Source organism: Mandrillus leucophaeus, unplaced genomic scaffold (genome assembly GCF_000951045.1).
Source record: "Mandrillus leucophaeus isolate KB7577 unplaced genomic scaffold, Mleu.le_1.0 Scaffold160, whole genome shotgun sequence".
Classification (NCBI taxonomy): domain Eukaryota; kingdom Metazoa; phylum Chordata; class Mammalia; order Primates; family Cercopithecidae; genus Mandrillus; species Mandrillus leucophaeus.
In genome coordinates this window covers 1,277,503-1,296,395 of record NW_012101588.1, presented here as the reverse complement: position 1 = coordinate 1,296,395, position 18,893 = coordinate 1,277,503, and the positions used below count along the sequence as shown (strand labels likewise).

The 18,893-nt window shown below is 44.3% G+C and overlaps 3 protein-coding genes across 4 annotated transcripts in view; 2 read left to right on the top strand and 1 right to left on the bottom strand.

The window, feature by feature from the left end:
* Window positions 1-1,418, top strand: part of WTAP (Wilms tumor 1 associated protein) — a 20,615-nt gene extending 19,197 nt beyond the window's left edge. The window contains exon 7 of the mRNA XM_011975930.1: window positions 143-1,418. Within this exon, the coding sequence (XP_011831320.1) occupies window positions 143-726 (584 nt within the window). The 3' untranslated portion in view covers window positions 727-1,418. The remainder of the gene's footprint in view (window positions 1-142) is intronic.
* Window positions 1,419-6,528: 5,110 nt separating this feature from the next.
* LOC105536534 lies at window positions 6,529-7,428 on the bottom strand. The gene is made up of 2 exons (XM_011975920.1): window positions 6,889-7,428; window positions 6,529-6,587 (listed from the first exon to the last, which is right to left on the bottom strand). The coding sequence occupies exon 1, from the start codon at window positions 7,381-7,383 to the stop codon at window positions 7,006-7,008; it is 378 nt and encodes a 125-aa protein (XP_011831310.1). The 5' UTR covers window positions 7,384-7,428; the 3' UTR covers window positions 6,529-6,587; window positions 6,889-7,005.
* Window positions 6,854-18,893, top strand: part of ACAT2 (acetyl-CoA acetyltransferase 2) — a 14,728-nt gene continuing 2,688 nt past the window's right edge. The window contains exons 1-6 of one of the 2 annotated variants that reach the window (XM_011975923.1): window positions 6,854-7,048; window positions 7,825-7,959; window positions 11,384-11,565; window positions 12,891-13,008; window positions 17,163-17,306; window positions 18,454-18,576. In XM_011975923.1, coding sequence (XP_011831313.1) covers window positions 6,994-7,048; window positions 7,825-7,959; window positions 11,384-11,565; window positions 12,891-13,008; window positions 17,163-17,306; window positions 18,454-18,576 — 757 coding nt within the window. In that variant the 5' untranslated portion in view covers window positions 6,854-6,993. Of the gene's footprint in view, window positions 7,049-7,384; window positions 7,686-7,824; window positions 7,960-11,383; window positions 11,566-12,890; window positions 13,009-17,162; window positions 17,307-18,453; window positions 18,577-18,893 lie in introns of those variants that run through there. The other variant, XM_011975922.1, reaches the window with a different exon arrangement.

Below are 18,893 nucleotides of genomic sequence, written 5' to 3'. Positions count from 1 at the left end.
AGACTCCGTCTCAGAAAAAAAAAAAAAATTGTATTTGTTTACTTAGGCATTTATTGACTGCCTTGCTTTGTGGCAGGCACTAAAGAAACATTTTTCAATGTTATAAGCGATATTAAACTTGGTTTGACTCTCCTTTGCACAGAACTGAATGACTTCATCATCCAGCTTGATGAAGAAGTAGAGGGTATGCAGAGTACCATTCTCGTTCTGCAGCAGCAGCTGAAGGAGACACGCCAGCAGTTGGCTCAGTACCAGCAGCAGCAGTCTCAGGCCTCTGCCCCAAGTACCAGCAGGACTACAGCTTCTGAACCTGTAGAACAGTTGGAGGCCACAAGTAAAGACTGCAGTCGTCTGACAAACGGACCAAGTAATGGTAGCTCCTCCCGCCAGAGGACGTCTGGGTCTGGATTTCACAGGGAGGGCAACGCAACCGAAGATGACTTTCCTTCTTCTCCAGGGAATGGTAATAAGTCCTCCAACAGCTCAGAGGAGAGAACTGGCAGAGGAGGTAGTGGTTACGTAAATCAACTCAGTGCGGGGTATGAAAGTGTAGACTCTCCCACGGGCAGTGAAAACTCTCTCACACACCAATCAAATGACACAGACTCCAATCATGACCCTCAAGAGGAGAAAGCAGTGAGTGGGAAAGGTAACCGAACTGTGGGTTCCCGCCACGTTCAGAATGGCTTGGACTCAAGTGTAAATGTACAGGGTTCAGTTTTGTAATATTTTTTCAGCAAATTTTTATACAGTGTCATTTAATTTGGGAGAGGATACTGTCCAGAAAATTAATGCAAACTTTTGTCACAATTTGCCTTTTTGTGGGTGTACGTTTTGGTTTTTTGTTGTTGTTTTCTCTTTGTTTTTTTTTTTTTTTTTTTTTGCTTCAATACCTCTGCCACTTTGGAAATTGTAACAGTTAATTACTTTGAATGTTGCTAAAAGAACATTTTGTGTAGGGTCAAGTTATTTTTATATGAGTTAATGTGAAATTGTAAATGGAAATTTTTCCTTAAAATATAACACAATGACGTCTGTATAAATCTATGTCTGTTTAGAACCTGTGCTGTGTAAGGGCATTCTTCCTCATGCTGTTACTGTACTTATGCACCATTCAGACTTGTTAGAGTAGATGTGGGTTTATGACTGCCAAGTTTGCCCAGTACAGTAGTTTTTTATCACTAAAAGTTGGACTCATTGATGGAGTCCTGTAGTAGTTTCAGTGTTAGATACAGTTTTTTCCACCATACATCTGTGCATTTTCTCTTTAGGTGACTGAATGTTTAAGAAATTTATGTGCATAGTTACTCAGTTTTTATGAACTGTTGTATCCTGTTAATGCATATTGCTCTGTGACTCCAGTATATCTTACCTGTACTGACCAAACCTAAATAAAGATTTTTATTGTAACTCCTTAATTAGCGTTTTTGTTTTGTTTTGGGTGTCTGTTTAGCATTTATCATTGATTTTCACTGAGTCACTGAATTTCTACTCATTATCTTTCAAGTACTACAACAGTGAAACTTAAGACTAAGCATCGATTTTGATTTTGCACTTAATTTTTAATTTATGCCTTATTTTGCAAAATGGAGCTGGAGTTTAAGTCTACACTTAAAATTTTTTCTTGACTTATAAGTGTTACAAAATATTTGAAAATACAGAGAAGTATAAAGAAAATAGTCATCCAAATATTTCTTAGGGGTTTTTTAATTTTTATTTATTTATTTTAAATTGAGACAGGGTCTCACTTTGTCACCCAGACTCAAGTGCAGTGGTGCAGTCATGGCTCACTGCAGCCTCCCAAGTCCTAGGCTCAAGTGATCCTCCCACCTCAGCCTTCTGAGTACATGGGACTATAGGCATACACTACCACACCCAGCTACATTTATTTTATTTTTAGTAGAGACAAGGTCTTGCTGTGTTGCACATGCTGGCCTCAAGGGATCCTTCTGCCTTGGCCTCCCAACGTGTTGGGATTGCAGGAGTGAGCCACAGCTCCTGGCCCTTTTTGAGTTTTAATTGAAAAGCAGGATTTGTTTTTTGTGACCTGATTTCAAGTAGAGTATCTTTGTAGTCAGTGATGTTTGTTTTAAAACACTTGCCAGTACTACTGATTTTTACTAACAACATACCAGGTAATACTACATGAGTAAGGGGTGTTAGAATGTAGGTAGGAGAGAATGTTTTTAAGGTGGAAGAATCTCAAAGTTTGCTCCATTTTCTCAGAGGTAATTAAGTATAAAGTCTATGATATTGAATGGCCTTAAAAATGTGTAGCTTTCATATATGGTTGAAATAAAATTCCATTTCTGCTAAAAGAAAAAAGTATTGTTTTAGACATAAAAAGTATTGTTATGTCTAAAACATAAAAAGTATTGTTTTAGACATAACTTGTAATACAATCCAGGAACCCTGGAAGTGGAATTATAATACTTGAAAACTGAGGTACAACTTATTTGAAAGTAACTGCTGCGTTTGCTTGTTTAGCTGATACAGGTATGTCCAGTCTTCAGAAGTATATTAAATACTGTACTGTCTCTTGATTAACCTTTTCTTTTCTGTTTTTTGTTTTTTGCAACAGAGTCTCGCTCTGCCACCCAGGCTAGAGTGCAGTGGCACCATCGCGGCTCACTGCAACCTCCGCCTCTCGGATTCAAGCAATTCTGCCTCAGACTCCTGAGTAGCTGGGATTACAGGCACATGCCACCATGCTTGGCTTATTTTTGTATTTTTAGTAGAGACGGGGTTTCACCATGTTGGCCAGGCTGGTCTCAAACTCCTGACCTCGTGAGCCACCGTGCCCTGCCTTGATTAACCTTTTCTACAATGTGCTCGAGTGCGTAAAAAATCCTGTATTTGCATATGATTAAACATTTTGGTGTTTGATATATCAAATATTGTGGCTTTTGTTATGTACATCCTTCAACTTGACCAATTTAAACAAAAATGGAATTTCTCTGCCCTGTTGGTGTAATCATGAGTTGTGACAGGAAATTAAATTTTTCAACCAGTGATATAATTTTATGACTGAATTTAATATTGACCGGTTAATGTGACATTTTCATGTTTCTGTTGAGTCTGCCTTGATGAATAACTCAGAGCACTTATGCTGTGGTACATAGTATTTCTCATTTCTGGAATTGGGTGCTTTATTTTCTGGTATGACTATGATAAGAGAGGTGATAGAGTGGCTTCTGCATCTAATTGGTTTGAATCCTGGCATTACACTTAACTGATTTGTGGCTCGATGTTTTGTTTTTCTCCCCTGTAAGAGCTCTTACTACTGTCTTAGCTCGGGCGGCTATTGGGAAAAAAAAAAAGACTGGGTGGCTTTTACACACTCATTCCTCACTGTTTTTGGAGCCTGGGAAGTCTAAGATCACAGTGCCCCGACTGGTGCCCCAGTTTGGTTCCTGGTAGGAGTCTTCATACAGAGAGCGCAATAGATGTCAGTTTCCTTGGCTCCTCAGCTGTATTGGATTCAACTAACTACTCCAGTTTTTGAGACACTTTTGCAAAACAATGTAAAGCCATTCCTTCTGACAACTTTGTCTCTCGGATGTTCCATCTTTTCATGAGTAGTTATGCCCTGTACTCAATCATTGCGTGCTGCTCTACAACACTGTCTTGGGAGTTCACCTATCCGTGTAGTTACAGTGAACCTTTCATAGCCCCAGGTAATGTCATTAACTCTGATCTGGACCCACCATGGGGTGGCTGTGCTGAGGCAGTGTTGAGCCACCCCTAGTGGTAAGGAGCACACTGCTGACCTCCATCCTATGGCAAATCCAATTTGGTGATTCACTGTTTCCCTCATGGAGACCAAGGAGGAATTTGCTACATGGTAGGTTGGTGAATCCAGCCTCTGGCTAAGACCTGGCCTGGACTCCTGCAACTCTTTATGAAACTTAACCAAGAATGACTGCATCTTTACACGGGGCGGAGGGGGAAGATGCTGAGAAGGCCCCTTCAGGATAAACTGGCTCCATAGCTCTGCTATAATGGTGGCTCCTCATGAGTAAGCACTTGGAGATTTTTGTGGCTTCCTGCCCACTCACCCTGCTCACCAGTCCAGGTATTTATGATTCGAGATCTAGACGTAATTTTTTTTTTTTTTTGAGACAGAGTTTCACTCCTGTTGCCCAGGCTGGAGTGCAATGGTGCAATCTCGGCTCACTGCAACCTCCACCTCCTGGGTTCAAGTGATTCTCCTGCCTCAGCCTCCTGAGTAGCTGGGATTACAGGCATGTGCCACCACGCCCAGCTAATTTTGTATTTTTAGTAGAGGTGGGGTTTCTCCATGTTGATCAGGCTGGTCTCGAACTCACAACCTCAGGTGATCTGCCTGCCTCAGCCTCCCAAAGTGCTGGGATTACAGGCGTGGGCCACCGCACCCAGCCAAGATGTAATTTTTAAAATTACCTTCCAGCTGGCTGGGTGCAGTGGTTCACACCTGTAATCCCAGCACTTTGGGAGGTGGGCAGACCACAAGCTCAAGAGTTCGAGACCAGCCTGACCAACATGGTGAAACCCCGTCTTTACTAAAAATACAAAAATTAGCTGGTCATAGTGGCACAGGCCTGTAAGCCCAGCTACTCGGGAGGCTGAGGCAGAAGAATCGCTTGAACCTGGGAGGTGGAGGTTGCGGTGAGCCAAGATCGTGCCACTGTACTCCAGCCTGGGCGACAGAGTGAGACTCCATCTCAAAAGAAAAAAAAAAAAATTCCTCTTCTTTCCTTTATTCGTTATTCTTAGCCCCCATCTAGCCCATATAAATAGGTAATAATATGAGTAGCTATAATGAGGACCCCTCAGGGAACAGATGCTGTTTGGCCACTCAACAGAAGCATGCAATTACCTTCTCAAGATTTGCTCCTAAACTTACTCTAGATAGAGCCTTCAGGCAGGAAACAATATATTTCTTGTCTCCAGAAGAATATATTCATACTCATTCAAATGTGCTAGGCACTGGCCACAAAGAATGTATTGGTGTTCATTCATAATAAAGCAGTGTAACAGGATCATCTTGCAAAGCTTATATAGTCTGGTAGAGGAGACAGATAAACGAGGAATTACATGGTAAGTTGAAAGAGGAAGTTAGGGGTAAGATGCTGCACCAAATCCAGGAGATTGGAAGGTTTTTCTAGAAGTAATGTTTAAGAGGAGTTTCAGAGGTAAATTTCTGGCTTGGTTAACAGGATAGTTACACTGCTCACTGAGATTAGAGAAGAAACAGGCTGAAAGAGTTTGGTTTCAATGTCAAATTTGAGGTGCTTATAGGAAATTTTGTTTGTTTATTTATTTATGAGACACAGTTTCTCTCTGTCGCCCAGGCTGGAGTGCAGTGGTGTGATCTCGGCTCACTGAAACCTCTGCCTCCCAGGTTCAAGCGATTCTCCTATATCAGCCTCCCCAGTAGCTGGGATTACAGGTGCACGCCACCATGCCCGGCTAATTTTTGCATTTTATGGTAAAAATGGGATATCACCATGTTCGCCAGGCTGGTCTCAAACTGCTGATCTCAAATGATCCGCCCTCCTCGGCTTCCCAAAGTGCTGGGATTACAGGTGTGAGCCAGGGTGCCCGACCTGATGCGCTAGTAAGAATTTAAATGAAGAGGGTCAGTTTAGGAGACTAGGTTAGATGTAAAGATTTCAGACTGGTCAGTATACAGGTGGTGACTGATGCCGTGGGAAGGACTGGTATTACCCAGGGAGCTGGTGCAAAGTAGGAGCCTTGGGGAACATGTTAAGGGGATGTCAGAGTAACCCCACAAAGCCTCAGAAGTGGCCAGAGAGTAAGGGGAAAATGGGATAGAATAGAGCAAAAGCCACGGGAGGCATTCCTTGAATTCCTTGGACTCAGATATGTTAGGGGACAGGAAACACATTCAAGATAACTGAAAAGAAGAGACTTAAGTATGCTGCTGAGTTCTTAGCAGGGGAGGCAGCTGATTTCACCACTATTCCAGACCCTAAAGATTTCTCCTGAAATTGCACTGTTATGCAACTTTTTTCCTTCTCTATTGCCCCACCTCTGGGGCGTACACTCTAGTTTATCTTCTCTGATTTATCTGACTCATCCACATATCTCTGCAAAGTCTTAATGTAGGTTTCCAGGATTTAATGATTCTTTCAATCTACTTTAAAGTTCTTCAGGAAGATTCTCCAGGTCCGTCAACCGTTTTCCCCTTCATGACTTTGTGACCAAGTTTTCTTGTTCCACTATCCAGGTGTTCCCAACAAGTTGCTGTAACGGTGGCCCTGATAAGCTTGCCTAGAACCCTAGAAAGCTCAGAAAAATTATGAACTTTGCCCAGGAAAAGGCTGGGAAGTCAGCAAGGGTTTTAAACAAAACTGACCCCACTTGTTATATGCTCCTTTCACTGTCCAAACGTCAACCAAGGTAACTTTTCACTGTGGGACGTTAAGACGCTGCCGGCGTCCTCACCCCTTCACCGCCAGAGCTGATCTTCGAAGGCCAGGGGGCGCCAGCCCAACGGGGGCTCGCACCGAGACGCTCCCAGCAAGCCCCGCACGGGCCGGGCTCTCACTCGAGATTCTCGCCCGTGGGATTCCAGTCCTGGGCTGAACGAGAGTGAGTCTTTTGTCACACCCCACTCTTTACTGTTTCGAAAAACTCTTAAGGTTAAAACAAAAAAGCCCAAAATGTCAAGACGTGGGACTCCAACACTGGGGTGTCTAGAAACACTGGGGTCTTCAGAAGCTCTGCACATGCGTCCGAGGTCCCCGGTTCTGCCCGCAGCCCCAGACCCCAACCTCACTTCCGCCGCCCTGCGCCCCTCGAGCCCCGGCCCGCCCCGGCTCTGGCCTTGCGCCTGCGCACAGCAGGATGCGGGAGGAGGTGGGGGGCAGGGGGCGGGGCTACCTCAGGTCCCGCCCGTGGCGCGGCCTGTGGGCTGCGAGGAGGAGCCTCGCCTAACTTGCAGGCAGCGCAGGGCAGACGGCGGCAGGAGAAGCGGTCGTGGGCAGGATGAATGCAGGCTCAGATCCCGTGGTCATCGTCTCGGCGGCGCGGACCATCATAGGTGAGCGGCCGGCGGGCCTCGCGCAGAGTCCAAGGCGCCTGCTGCTTCGGCAGGAGCGCCGAGGGCCGGACTTGTGTAGGAGAGGAGCGTATGTGGAGGAAACCGCTCAGGCCAAGCCTGGAGGACCTGCGGGATCCTTGGAACCCCGGGCCTCCCGCGTTCCCTGACCTGGCGCGACAGCCCCACCTTCTCCTCTCCCGATGTGCGCACTCCGTCCCTCGTGCTCTGATTGGCTCCCAGGGTAGAGCCATCGCGTGGCCTGCGTCTCCCATTGGTTGGCGTGGGAAGGCGTTCTTCTGCGGGTCCCCTGATTGGCCGACTCCGGGAGGCGCCATCGGTAATGCCTGTGGCAGGGGCGGAACTGCTAGGTGGTCTGAGCCGGGCTTTGCGCTGGGGTCGGGCTGTCACACAATGACTGGAAGTCGCGACTTCGTCTCCTTCGTGCCACATGGTTTTCAAAGCCCTTGATCCGCCGGTTCCTTTTGTTTGGGAACCATGGAGCCGCATCCAGTCCTTCGGATTTGGGGAAATAGAAGGGGTACAGCGGCGTCCCTAGGCCGTTCCAAAGGTCGCTTGTCTGGCCCTCGGCCACTGCGAGTCCTGGCACCCACCTTGACCTTTGCTCAGACCAGCAGGTGTGGGGACGTGTGGGTGGAGGGGCACTGCCTCCTCGCGGTGGCCTTGCCAAACAGCGTCATGAGGCCCTGCTGCTCCTGGGTGGTTTCTACATTACCCACAGGTTTGTGATGTCCGCGCTCTCCGCCTTTCTACTGCAGGTTCCTTCAATGGTGCCTTAGCTACTGTTCCTGTCCAGGACCTGGGCTCCACTGTCATCAAAGAAGTCTTGAAGAGGGCCACTGTGGTTCCAGAAGATGTGTCTGAGGTCATCTTTGGACACGTTTTGGCAGCAGGTAACTCTCAGTGATTCCAGGAGAAGTCAAGCTTATTAGAAACAGCCCATAAACACGCGCACACGCGCACACACACACACACTCTCACTCAAGTTCTTGCCTCCATGCTTTTGCTCAGAGTTCCCTCTGTTAAGATTCCTCTTGTGGCCCCTTCTTCCAGCCCTGTCAGTAGCTTCTATCCAGTTTGAGACTCAGCTTCTTGGCCAGGCAGGGTGGCTCCCATCTGTAATCCCAGCACTTTGGGAGGCCGAGGAGGAAGGATCACTTGAGGCCAGAAGTTTGAGATCAGCCTGGGCAACAAAGCAAGACCCTGTCTCTACAAAAAATAAAATAATTAGCCAGGCATGATGGCCTGTGCCTCCCAGCTACTGGAGAGGCTGCGGTGGGAGGATCACTTGAGCCCAGGAGTTTGAAGCTGCAGTGATTGTGTCACTCACTGCATTCCATCCTGTGTGACAGACTGAGACCCTTTCTCTAAACAAACAAAAAGACTTCGCTTCATTAATATGCTTTTTGTGAAGGAACTTAGACCACTGACCTATACTGCCTTTTCATTCTTAAGACGCAGGGCCAACCAGGCATGGTGGCTCATGCCTGTAATCCCAGCCAAGGCGGGTGGACCATGAGGTCAGGAGATCAAGACCATCCTGGCTAACACAGTGAAACCCTGTGTCTACTAAAAATACAAAAAATTGGCCGGGCGTGGTGGCAGGTGCCTGTAGTCCCAGCTACTCGGGAGGCTGAGACAGGAGAATGGCATGAACCCGGGAGGCAGAGCTTGCACTGAGCTGAGATTGTGCCCCTGCACTCCAGTCTGGGTGACACAGTGAGACTCCGTCTCAAAAAAAAAAAAGGCAGGGCCAGCCTGATGCATTGGAAAGTATGCCTGCTCCTCCTTATTACCTCAGTGTCAGTCATTCACCAAAAACTTACTCAGTTCCTCCTGTGTGCCCCATATTGTGCTTAGTGCTGGGAGTATGGCTCCAACAATACAGGTAAGTTCCCTGCCCCTCTTAAGACTCAGTTCTGAGCTTGGAAAATAGGTGCCACATCATGCCCCTTGCAAATGGGGCATAATACTCCCTAGAGGAATATAACTGAGTCCTGAGAGTGCCCCCATCTTCTGATTCTTTGGGTTTCAACACTCCTAATTAATTAATTATTATTATTATTTAAAGAGACAGGGTCTTACTCTGTCATTCAGGCTGGAATGCAGTGGTGTTAATAAATCAGAGCCCACTATAACCTCAAACTCCTGGACTCAAGGTATCCTCCCACCTGAGCCTCTGGAATAGCTGGGATTACAAGAGCAGGCCACCACACCTGGTTAATTTTTAAAATTATTTTGTAGAAGTGGAGTCTCTGTCTGTTGCCAAGGCACGCGTGCAGTGGCTGTTCACAGGCACAATCATGGTGTACCATGGCCTTGAACTTCTGAGCTAACTGGGACTACCGGTGCATGTCTACTAAGTTTAAGGCTTTTAAAGCACTGTGCTAAGTGCTTTCCTTTCATTACCTCATTTAATCTTCCCCACAAGTCTGTTATATCCTATTATCTTCATTTTACAAATGAATAAATGAGAGTTTGAGAGGTTAAATGACTTACCAGGGTCACAGTTTGAAGTGGAGCTAGCACTTGAACTTAGATCAGTCTTATTCCTTAAGCCAGATACCTTCTACAATCATGTAACAAATGTTTATTGAGCACCTACTTTGTGCCAGGCACTATTTTAGCAGCTGGAGATAAGCAATGCTCATATCAGACAGAAATTCTCATTCTCATGAAGCTCATAGTATGCTAAATGCTAGCATTATTAATTATGTTAGCACCTCATTTTTTTTTTTTTTTTTTGAGATGGAGTCACGCTCTGTCGCCTAAGCTGGTGGAGTGTAGCCGTACGATCTTAGCTCACTGCAACCTCTGTCTCTCAGGTTCAAACAATTCTCCTGCCTCAGCCTCCTGAGTAGCTGGGATTACAGGCACTTACCACCATGCCCAGCTAATTTTTGTATTTGTAGTAGAGACGGGTTTCACCTTGTTGGCCAGGCTGGTCTTGAACTCCTGACCTCAAGTAATCTGCCCCGGTTGGCCTCCAACGTGCCAGGATTACAGGCGTGAGCCACTACTCCCAGCCTGAGGCGCTGCGCCTGGCCTGTCTTTTTAATATGTATGTGATCCCGCATATATTTTCAGTCTCAAGTAACCTTACCTGTTTTTAGTTTCCAGCCTAATCCCAGATTGATAACATTGTGATGAATATAATCTCTAAGTTTTTGTCAGTAACTTATTTGCTAGTTCTTCCCCACAAACTCACCAAGGAAGGGTGGTAGGTATGAATATATCTGAAACTTGGAATAGAGTAATCACTGTATAGACATTTACCATTGACTCTGATAACAGACAATGGTGATTGAGAATATTTGAAACTTTTAACTCCATTCTATTCTGTGCTACTTTAAGTAAATTATGTATTTTTTCCCAACTCAATGAAGTCCCGTAGTTGAATTATAAAAAGGTATTTGTGTTTCAGTACTCAGAATAAGAAAAAAAAGGTATTTGTGAATTCTGAGTTTGTATATATCTTGTTATATAACCATTTAAGCATAGTGTGATGGATACGAAGCAAGAACAGAACTGCTTATTGTCAAAGGTTTTCCTTTTTAAGTAACCTCTTTTCTTCTCAAGTGTCTTAAGCCATGATCTTGGGAGCAAATGGCGCTAGTTAGAAACACTGATAATGCCTAGGTTATATCCTGTGTTTATTAGACATAGGTTTGATAATGCTTATTTAAGCCCTATCTTTCTTTTTTTTTTTTTTTCCTTTTTTAAGACGGAGTTTCACTCTTGTTGCCCAGGTTGGAGTGCAGTGGCACAGTCTCGGCTCACCACAACCTCCGCCTACTGGGTTCAAGCAATTCTCCTGCCTCAGCCTCCCAAGTAACTGAGATTACAGGCATGCGACACCACGCCTGGCTAATTTTGTATTTTTAGTAGAAACAGAGTTTCTCCATGTTGGTCAGGCTGGTCTCGAACTCCCGACCTCAGGTGATCTGCCCTCCTTGGCCTCCCAAAGTGCTGGGATTACAGGCGTGAGCCACCGCGCCTGGCTATTTAAACCCTATCAAAAGATGAGGATGACACTTCTTTCTTAAGGTATTAATGACTTCTTTATGGAGGAGAAAGCTTATATCTATGAAATACCTACAGAGCAGCACAAGACAGTATATATTCAAGGGCTAGAGTATGACAGCTGGAGATTGTAGACAGGCCTTTTTGCCTCCAGTGGGCACTTACCTGACCTGTAGGCTTTCAGAAGTGGCAGGTAACCCAACTGGTAATTTTACACACACTTTCACTATGACATTTTGTCTTTCTCCCTGATTGCTAAGAGTTCTCTGTGTTCCTCTTTGTTCCTCTTTCTAGGCTGTGGGCAGAATCCTGTTAGACAAGCCAGTGTGGGTGCAGGAATTCCCTACTCTGTGCCAGCATGGAGCTGCCAGATGATCTGTGGGTCAGGCCTAAAAGCTGTGTGCCTTGCAGCCCAGTCAATAGGGATAGGAGACTCCAGCATTGTGGTTGCCGGAGGCATGGAAAATATGAGCAAGGTAAGGCCTCTCTGATGAGATGGCTTTCACTGACCTCACACCAGGAAACTCATGTCTGTGCCAGAACAGAGTAAACTGATGCATATCAAAGCTGGAACCAGTGAACAAATGCACGGAAATGACAACCTTGATCCCTACTTGATGTGAATTATTCTTCAGTTTGGGTGGGAAATCCAGGTTGATGAAAAAGTTTATCAACCAGTGTGATTGGAATCCAATATACTTTTTCTAAACTATTAATGAAGCATATAATATTTTCTGAATTAAATTCATAATATTAGTTGCTTGAGGTCCTTGGTTTTAAATTTCTTTCCCATTGTGAGTAAAAGGCAAAAAACAAATGTTGCCACTTACCTTCCTGCACGTGACAAGGAGATCCTGGGGACCAGACTGTTTTGACCTTTTCAGGGTATAGAACATGGAAAAGAGGACCACCAAGTGGTGCCCTTCTCCAGTAGGTTTGCCAGGCACGAGTTATTTCACCAAGTTCTATACCTCAAACTGGCATAGCAGTTGAAAGAAAAAGTATATTCCCTCCGTCCTACTGAGGCAGCTCAGGGGCTGAGCAGCACATTCCCTAGATAGAAGCTGATTCAGCCCAGCCATTGCTGAGGTTCAGGAGGAGGCAGGCTAATGGTAGCAAAAATAATCGGAATGATTTTAATAGGATGACACTGACATCTGTGTAGCACTTTACCAGGTGCTCTTGTACATGTATTCACAACATCCCCATATAGGGTAGATGATATCATTCCCAGTTTACAGGTTAGGAAACTGAGGCCCAGAGCCAGCATTCAAATACAACTCTTCCAACTGTAAGTCCCATCAATAACTCTTTCCATTCTAATATACCTGCGATTGAGTTGGTGAGAGTTAAGACTGGCCGCTACTCAGAAATCCCTCCCCATCATTTAGTTAGGCAGCCTGATTATTCTCACTGTAGATATCATATCCATTTAAACGGGTAACACATTGCTGGCTTTACTTAAGCCCTTAGAAGGTTTCTTCATTTAACAGATAATTAATTGCCTCGATGGAAAGAATAAATGGGACTCTTAAGGAAACAGGACACAGAATGGGTAGTTTTGAGGGAGAATTGGAAATGGGTAGGTAGGAGACTAATGGTTCCCAACAACAGGAAAGATGAAGTCTGCTAATTCCAGGGGTCTTTAGACCCTGGCCTGGCTGAGAACCTGGAACTGGGGAGAAGGGCTGCAAAGAGACCTAGATGAAGACTTAGGAAATATTAGATAGTTTTGAGTTGTGTTCTGGGGAAAAGACTAATTACAACTAAGCCTAAATCCATTTTTATTTCTGACTTCTAGGCTCCTCACTTGGCTCACTTGAGAACAGGAGTAAAGATAGGTGAGATGCCGCTGACTGACAGTATACTCTGTGATGGTCTTACAGATGCATTTCACAACTATCATATGGGTATTACAGGTAAGGCAGACATAGCTGAAACTACATTCACTTTAAAAAGGTTAAAAAGACCATATAATAATCTGCTTCTTAGGTGCTTTCGTCCTTATCGCCAGAGACTGTCTTAAGGATTTTTGTATCTCTTCTTTGATTAACTGAAGTGAAGTGAGTATTCTCTTCTTTGTGAACCCTTGATTATCAGAGAATGTTAGAAGTGGGAAGTACCTCAGAGTTCTTCTGGATCACCCCATCATTTTACCAAATGAAGGAACAGGGCCCACAAATAGTGAGAGGTAGTAACAGAGATAAACCAGTTTTTGTTTTTGTTTTGTTTTGTTTTGTTTTTGATACCTAACTGTATTTTTTGTACTATACAGTTGGGTTATTGGTCATTCATGTTGAAGGGTCCTGTGGTCTAGGTTTAATGGCAAAGCAACTGGGAAATCAAAGGAACTCATTTCTTTAGTATACATGTAAAAGTTAGGAAACAGAATAGACATTTTAGAGTTAAAGAATCAAACCCTGAGGACTTAAGCACCTTGCTCCAGTGCTTGCAGCAGTGGTTCTGGTTCTATGTAATGGTTCTGGTTCCATGTAACATATAAATACGTGAAACAGGTAATGGGGAAGAGTACAAGATTCCAAGAAGAGGGAACTGTGTGCATGAATGCAAGGAAGGAAGGAAGGGCTTAGAGATATGGGAAGCAGTGAGAAGCTCAAGGCATCTTGGCCACTTCTCAATTTAGAGCCACAACAGAGAAGGCTATGAGAACACAGGCACACCATGGAAGATACTGTGTGACCAACTGCCTCAACTGTAACTAGAGGTGGTCATTAAAAATGCTGATCCCAAGCCCTTTCCAAGGTGTACTGTGGATTGAATTGTACTCTTCCAGCCTCCAGAACTGTGAGAAAATAAATTGCTCGTTTAGAGAAAAAAAAAAAAAAAAAGCTCAGGTCATGATGGGGTAATTGACAAAGATTAGACTTCCTACTATAAACAAGCATAAAATTTGTGAAAATATATGAAGCCACTGCTTTCAGGTTTTGACTAATACTCATGTAAGACTGAGATCTTGAGAGAAAGGAAAACCCCACTGTCACTGTCTCTACCTGGGACACTTCCCAAACTTATGGAGAGGCAGAGCCTAAGCTGGGAACAGTGGTCTCAGTGATCTGAAGAGGCAGAGAATTTGAGGCTTCTGAGATGGCTGGAGTTTGTGGGGCAGAATAAGGGGGAGAAGAAAAAAAGAACCCCAGAAATCTGCAGAAGGGTCCCCTTAAGTCTTTGATCAAATACTAAACTTCTAGATAACAGCTTATAAGGCTAGTAGAAAAGAGCTGCAAGGGAGAGGTGAACTGGAGATTTTATAGATGATAGCTTTTATAGGGTGCAGTGGCAGGTGCCTATAGTCCCAGCTACTAGGGAGGCTGTGGTGGGAAGATCACTTGAGGCCAGCAGTTTGAGGTTGTGTAGTATACTATGATTTTGCCTGTTAGTAGCTGCTACACTCCAGCCTGGTCAACATAGTGAGTCCTCATCCAAAAAAAAAAAAAAAAAAAAGAGGAAGAATAGCTTGGTAAGTAAAGACAAGACATGGAACGCAAAGCAATAACTTTTTTATTTTTTGTTGGAGACAGGGGTCTCACTCTGTCACCCAGATTGAAGTGCAGTTGCTCAATGTTGGCTCACTGCAACCCCCTGAGCCACCTCAGCCTCCTGAGTAGCTGGGACCACAGGTGCACACCACCATGCCTGGCTAATTTTTTGTACTTTTTGTAGAAATAGGGTTTCACCATGTTGCCCAGGCTGGCCTCAAACTCCTGAGCTCAAGGGATCCTCCTGCCTCAGGCTCCCAAAGTGCTAGGATTACAGGTGTGACCCACCACACCTGACCAATTCTCACATTTGTAGAAGAGAGTTACAAATATGGAAAGAGAGAAGAATGTAGCTTGTGGTGTGAGGTTGCATTTTGGAGAACTCAAAATGCAGTATGAACTCAAGGTGAGTGTGTGTGCATATGTAAAATTATAAATTACACATATGGAAGTTTCTACTGAAGAGACCTAGAAACAATGACAAACCATTCACAACAAGCGGTCCTGACACCCAGATCTTCTAAAAACATTTCTCCACTAAAAGGAACTAAGGTTGTTTGGAGAAATGACCAAATTTTCCAAGGCTGGGGAAAAAATGCTAAAAAATTAAGGACATGCTCGGGGACATGTCGAAAGTACACAGGAGGCGGCCTACAGGGCTTCCACTTTCCTGTAGTGGAATTTTGAACAATGTGAGCATCAAAGTCAGTAATGATAGTAACGGGTTATAACTGCCCAAATTTTGAACAATTTGAGCATGCAAGTAAGTAATGATACTAATGGGTTATAACTGCCCAAGTTTTGAACAATTTCAGCATCAAAGTAAGTAATGATAGTAATCAGTTATAACTTGTTCAATAAAATGAAAATGTATGAGTCCATCCTGATATAAATAACTGAATAAATGGGAGAAAAGGAACAGCTTTTTTTTATGGTAAAATGCAATTAATACCTTACCAATAGAAGGAATGTTGGAGTTAGAAAATCATGAATGAATGCTAAAACTAGTGGGTGAAAATATGATGGGGAAGAATATATTTTGATAATCTAAAAAGAGCCTCCCATAAATTATTGATTACTTATAAATGAAAAAATGGTACCTTTAAAAGCTAGAAACCTGGTGAATACCAAACTGTTTTAACCAAGTGATCAAAGATGACATCACCTGGGATAAACTGATTGTCATTTATATCCTAATAAGATTCACTGAGAAGGCCAGGCGCGGTGGCTTAAGCCTGTAATCCCAGCACTTTGGGAGGCCGAGACGGGCAGATCACCAGGTCAGGAGATCGAGACCATCCTGGCTAACACGGTGAAACCCTGTCTCTACTAAAAATTTAAAAATTAGCCAGGCCTGGTGGTGGGCGCCTGTAGTCCCAGCTACTCAGGAGGCTGAGGCAGGAGAATGGCGTGAACCCGGGAGGTGGAGCTTGCAGTGAGTGGAGATCGCGCCACTGCACTCCAGCCTGGCTGACAGAGCCAGACTCCGTCTCAAAAAAAAAAAAAAAAAAAGCTTCACTGAGAAAAAGCATACTATCATTCAGTGGTATACCTCCCTTTTGGCAGAATCTTAATCTAATCCTGAGGAAACATCAGACAAATCAAAATTGATATCCTTAACAAAAGAACTGGTCCATGTTCTTCAAAAATACCAAGCTTAGGAAGCATAGTCTGAAGAACTGTTACAGATAAAAGCAAACTAGAGAGATTGGTAGTTGAGTACAATGCATGCTTCTTTATTGGCTCCTGGACTGAACAAATAAAGGAGCTAGAAGGACATTACTGGGATAATAGGTGAAATTTGAATGTGGACCAAAGATTAGATAATAGTGTTTGATTCATGTTAAATTTCCTGATTTTTGTTTTGTTTTGTGAGACGGGGTCACCCAGGCTGGAGTACAGAGGCGCGATCATGGCTTGCTGCAGCTTTGAACTCCTAGGCCCAAGTGATCCTCCTGCCTTAGCCTCCCAAGCAGCTAGGACTGCTAGCTACATGGCACACACACCGTGCCCAGATAAGTTTATTTTTAATGGAGACGGAGTCTCACCATGCCCAGGCTGGTCTCAAACTCCTGGGCTCAAGTGATCCTACTGCCTCAGCCTCCCAAAGTGCTGGGATTACAGGTGTGACCCACCACACTTCGCCCAATTTCCTGAGTTTTATAACTGTGCTTATGTAAAAAAGTGGCCTTGTTTTGGGGATGTATACACTAAAATTAAAATTTAAGAGTAAAAAGGCATTGTATCTCCAACTTTCTCTCAAATGGTTCAGAAAGAAAATGTTAAAGGAAATGGAGGGGAAGTATACCTGGTGACTCTAGGTGAAGGAAATGTCTGTTAAGTTTACAATTCTATAGAAAGGGAAGGAGAGAAGTATGACTCCTGAGAGCCTCTGCAACACTTCTAGACCCACTGTCGGTGGCAGGCAGGGCCAGCCCACACAGAGCATTGCACAGGCCACCATGAGCCTGCTAGCACGTGTGGTCAGTCAGCGCTTGCTCAAATATGGGCAACTTGATCTATCAAATGCCAGTTCATGAAAATGTTGGTTTTTTGCTCTTTTTCTCCTTTCCCAGCTGAAAATGTAGCCAAAAAATGGCAAGTGAGTAGAGAAGATCAGGACAAGGTTGCAGTTCTGTCTCAGAATAGGACAGAGAATGCACAGAAAGCTGGCCATTTTGACAAAGAGATTGTACCAGTTTTGGTGTCATCTAGAAAAGGTGAGTATATCATAATGGTTTAATTAAACATCAACCTATTTATAGGTAAGAGTAACATCTAAAAGAGTAATACGTGGGAATCTTTAGAAATTATATCTTAGTTGGCCGGGCGCGGTGGCTCAAGCCTGTAATCCCAGCACTTTGGGAGGCCGAGACGGGTGGATCACGAGGTCAGGAGATCGAGACCATCCTGGCTAACACGGTGAAACCCCGTCTCTACTAAAAAATACAAAAAACTAGCCGGGCGAGGTGGCGGGCGCCTGTAGTCCCAGCTACTCGGGAGGCTGAGGCAGGAGAATGGCGTAAACCGGGGAGGTGGAGCTTGCAGTGAGCTGAGATCCGGCCACTGCACTCCAGCCTGGGCCACAGAGCGAGACTCCGTCTCAAAAAAAAAAAAAGAAATTATATCTTAGTTATATTTTTCAGGTTGCAAAGATAAGTCCTGGATACATGAAGGTAGGGAGGGGGTATGCTGGGTTTACAGGACACGGTAACATGGGAACTGTGTCAGCACTCAGGCACCCTTGGTTCCAGAGTGTCCATGACTGCTGTGCACATACAGCAGGTTTCATGAGATACTGGAGCACTGGCTCATGGTTGTTAGGAGGCACCAGCTGACCTGTTTCCTGTATAGGCTCAACCTCCTCAGAAGTGGACACCCATTACTTCTCGCTGCTTCTGTGTGATCTCCCTTTCCCATTTCTAAAGGGTGGATCTTTTGGGGTCACTTGCTATTTTCTAATACAGAGTGCTTCCATCAAGCTCCCCTATTGATAACTGACATCTCTTATGTCCAGCCAGCAGTGCAGGATTGACTTTGAGACTCCCTGATCCACTCACTTGTTACCAGTCAAGTACTATGACCCAAACCATAGCAGAATTTGGCACACACAGGTCCCTGGTAGCTACTTTCCTCAGGAAGGCCTATGGATTTGGAAAACACAGGTGTCTTATAAGGACATACTCATACATTGTTTTCATGTACAATAATTCTTGTGTACTTTCCTCCTGTTGTAATCAAAGTGGTTATATATTAAAACTTTTCTGCTAAATATGAATCCTCATGTTTCATGTCAGAGAAACCCACCATTCCCAGCACACTTCTGTCCCTGGACTAATCTTGAGTAATTGGTTTTCCTTTGTTTAGGTCTTATTGAAGTTAAAACAGATGAGTTTCCTCGCCATGGGAGCAACATAGAAGACATGTCCAAGCTAAAGCCTTACTTTCTTACTGATGGAACGGGAACCGTCACCCCAGCCAATGCTTCAGGTTAGATTTTCTGAAGGAAATACTTCATCTGGGGGAATACTACGTTCTATAAGGTCTACCAAGTGAATATTTTTCTCTTTATTTATATACAAAAGTACTGTTTTTTTGAGACAGGGACTCACTCTGCCAGCCAGGCTGGAGTGCAGCAATATGATCTTTGCTCACTCGCAGTCTCAAACTCCTGGCTGGGCTCAAGTGAGCCCCTGCCTTAACCTCCCAAGTAGCTGGGGGACTACAGGCATGAGCCACCACACCCAACTCATATTTATATACAAAATTATTCTTAAAACAGTTTAAGGAAACATACCATTTCTCTG

Coding starts and splice junctions, on each gene's coding strand:
- LOC105536534 (XM_011975920.1), bottom strand. CDS start 7,383: ATGGCGCCTCCCGGAGTCGGCCAATCAGGGGACCCGCAGAAGAACGCC.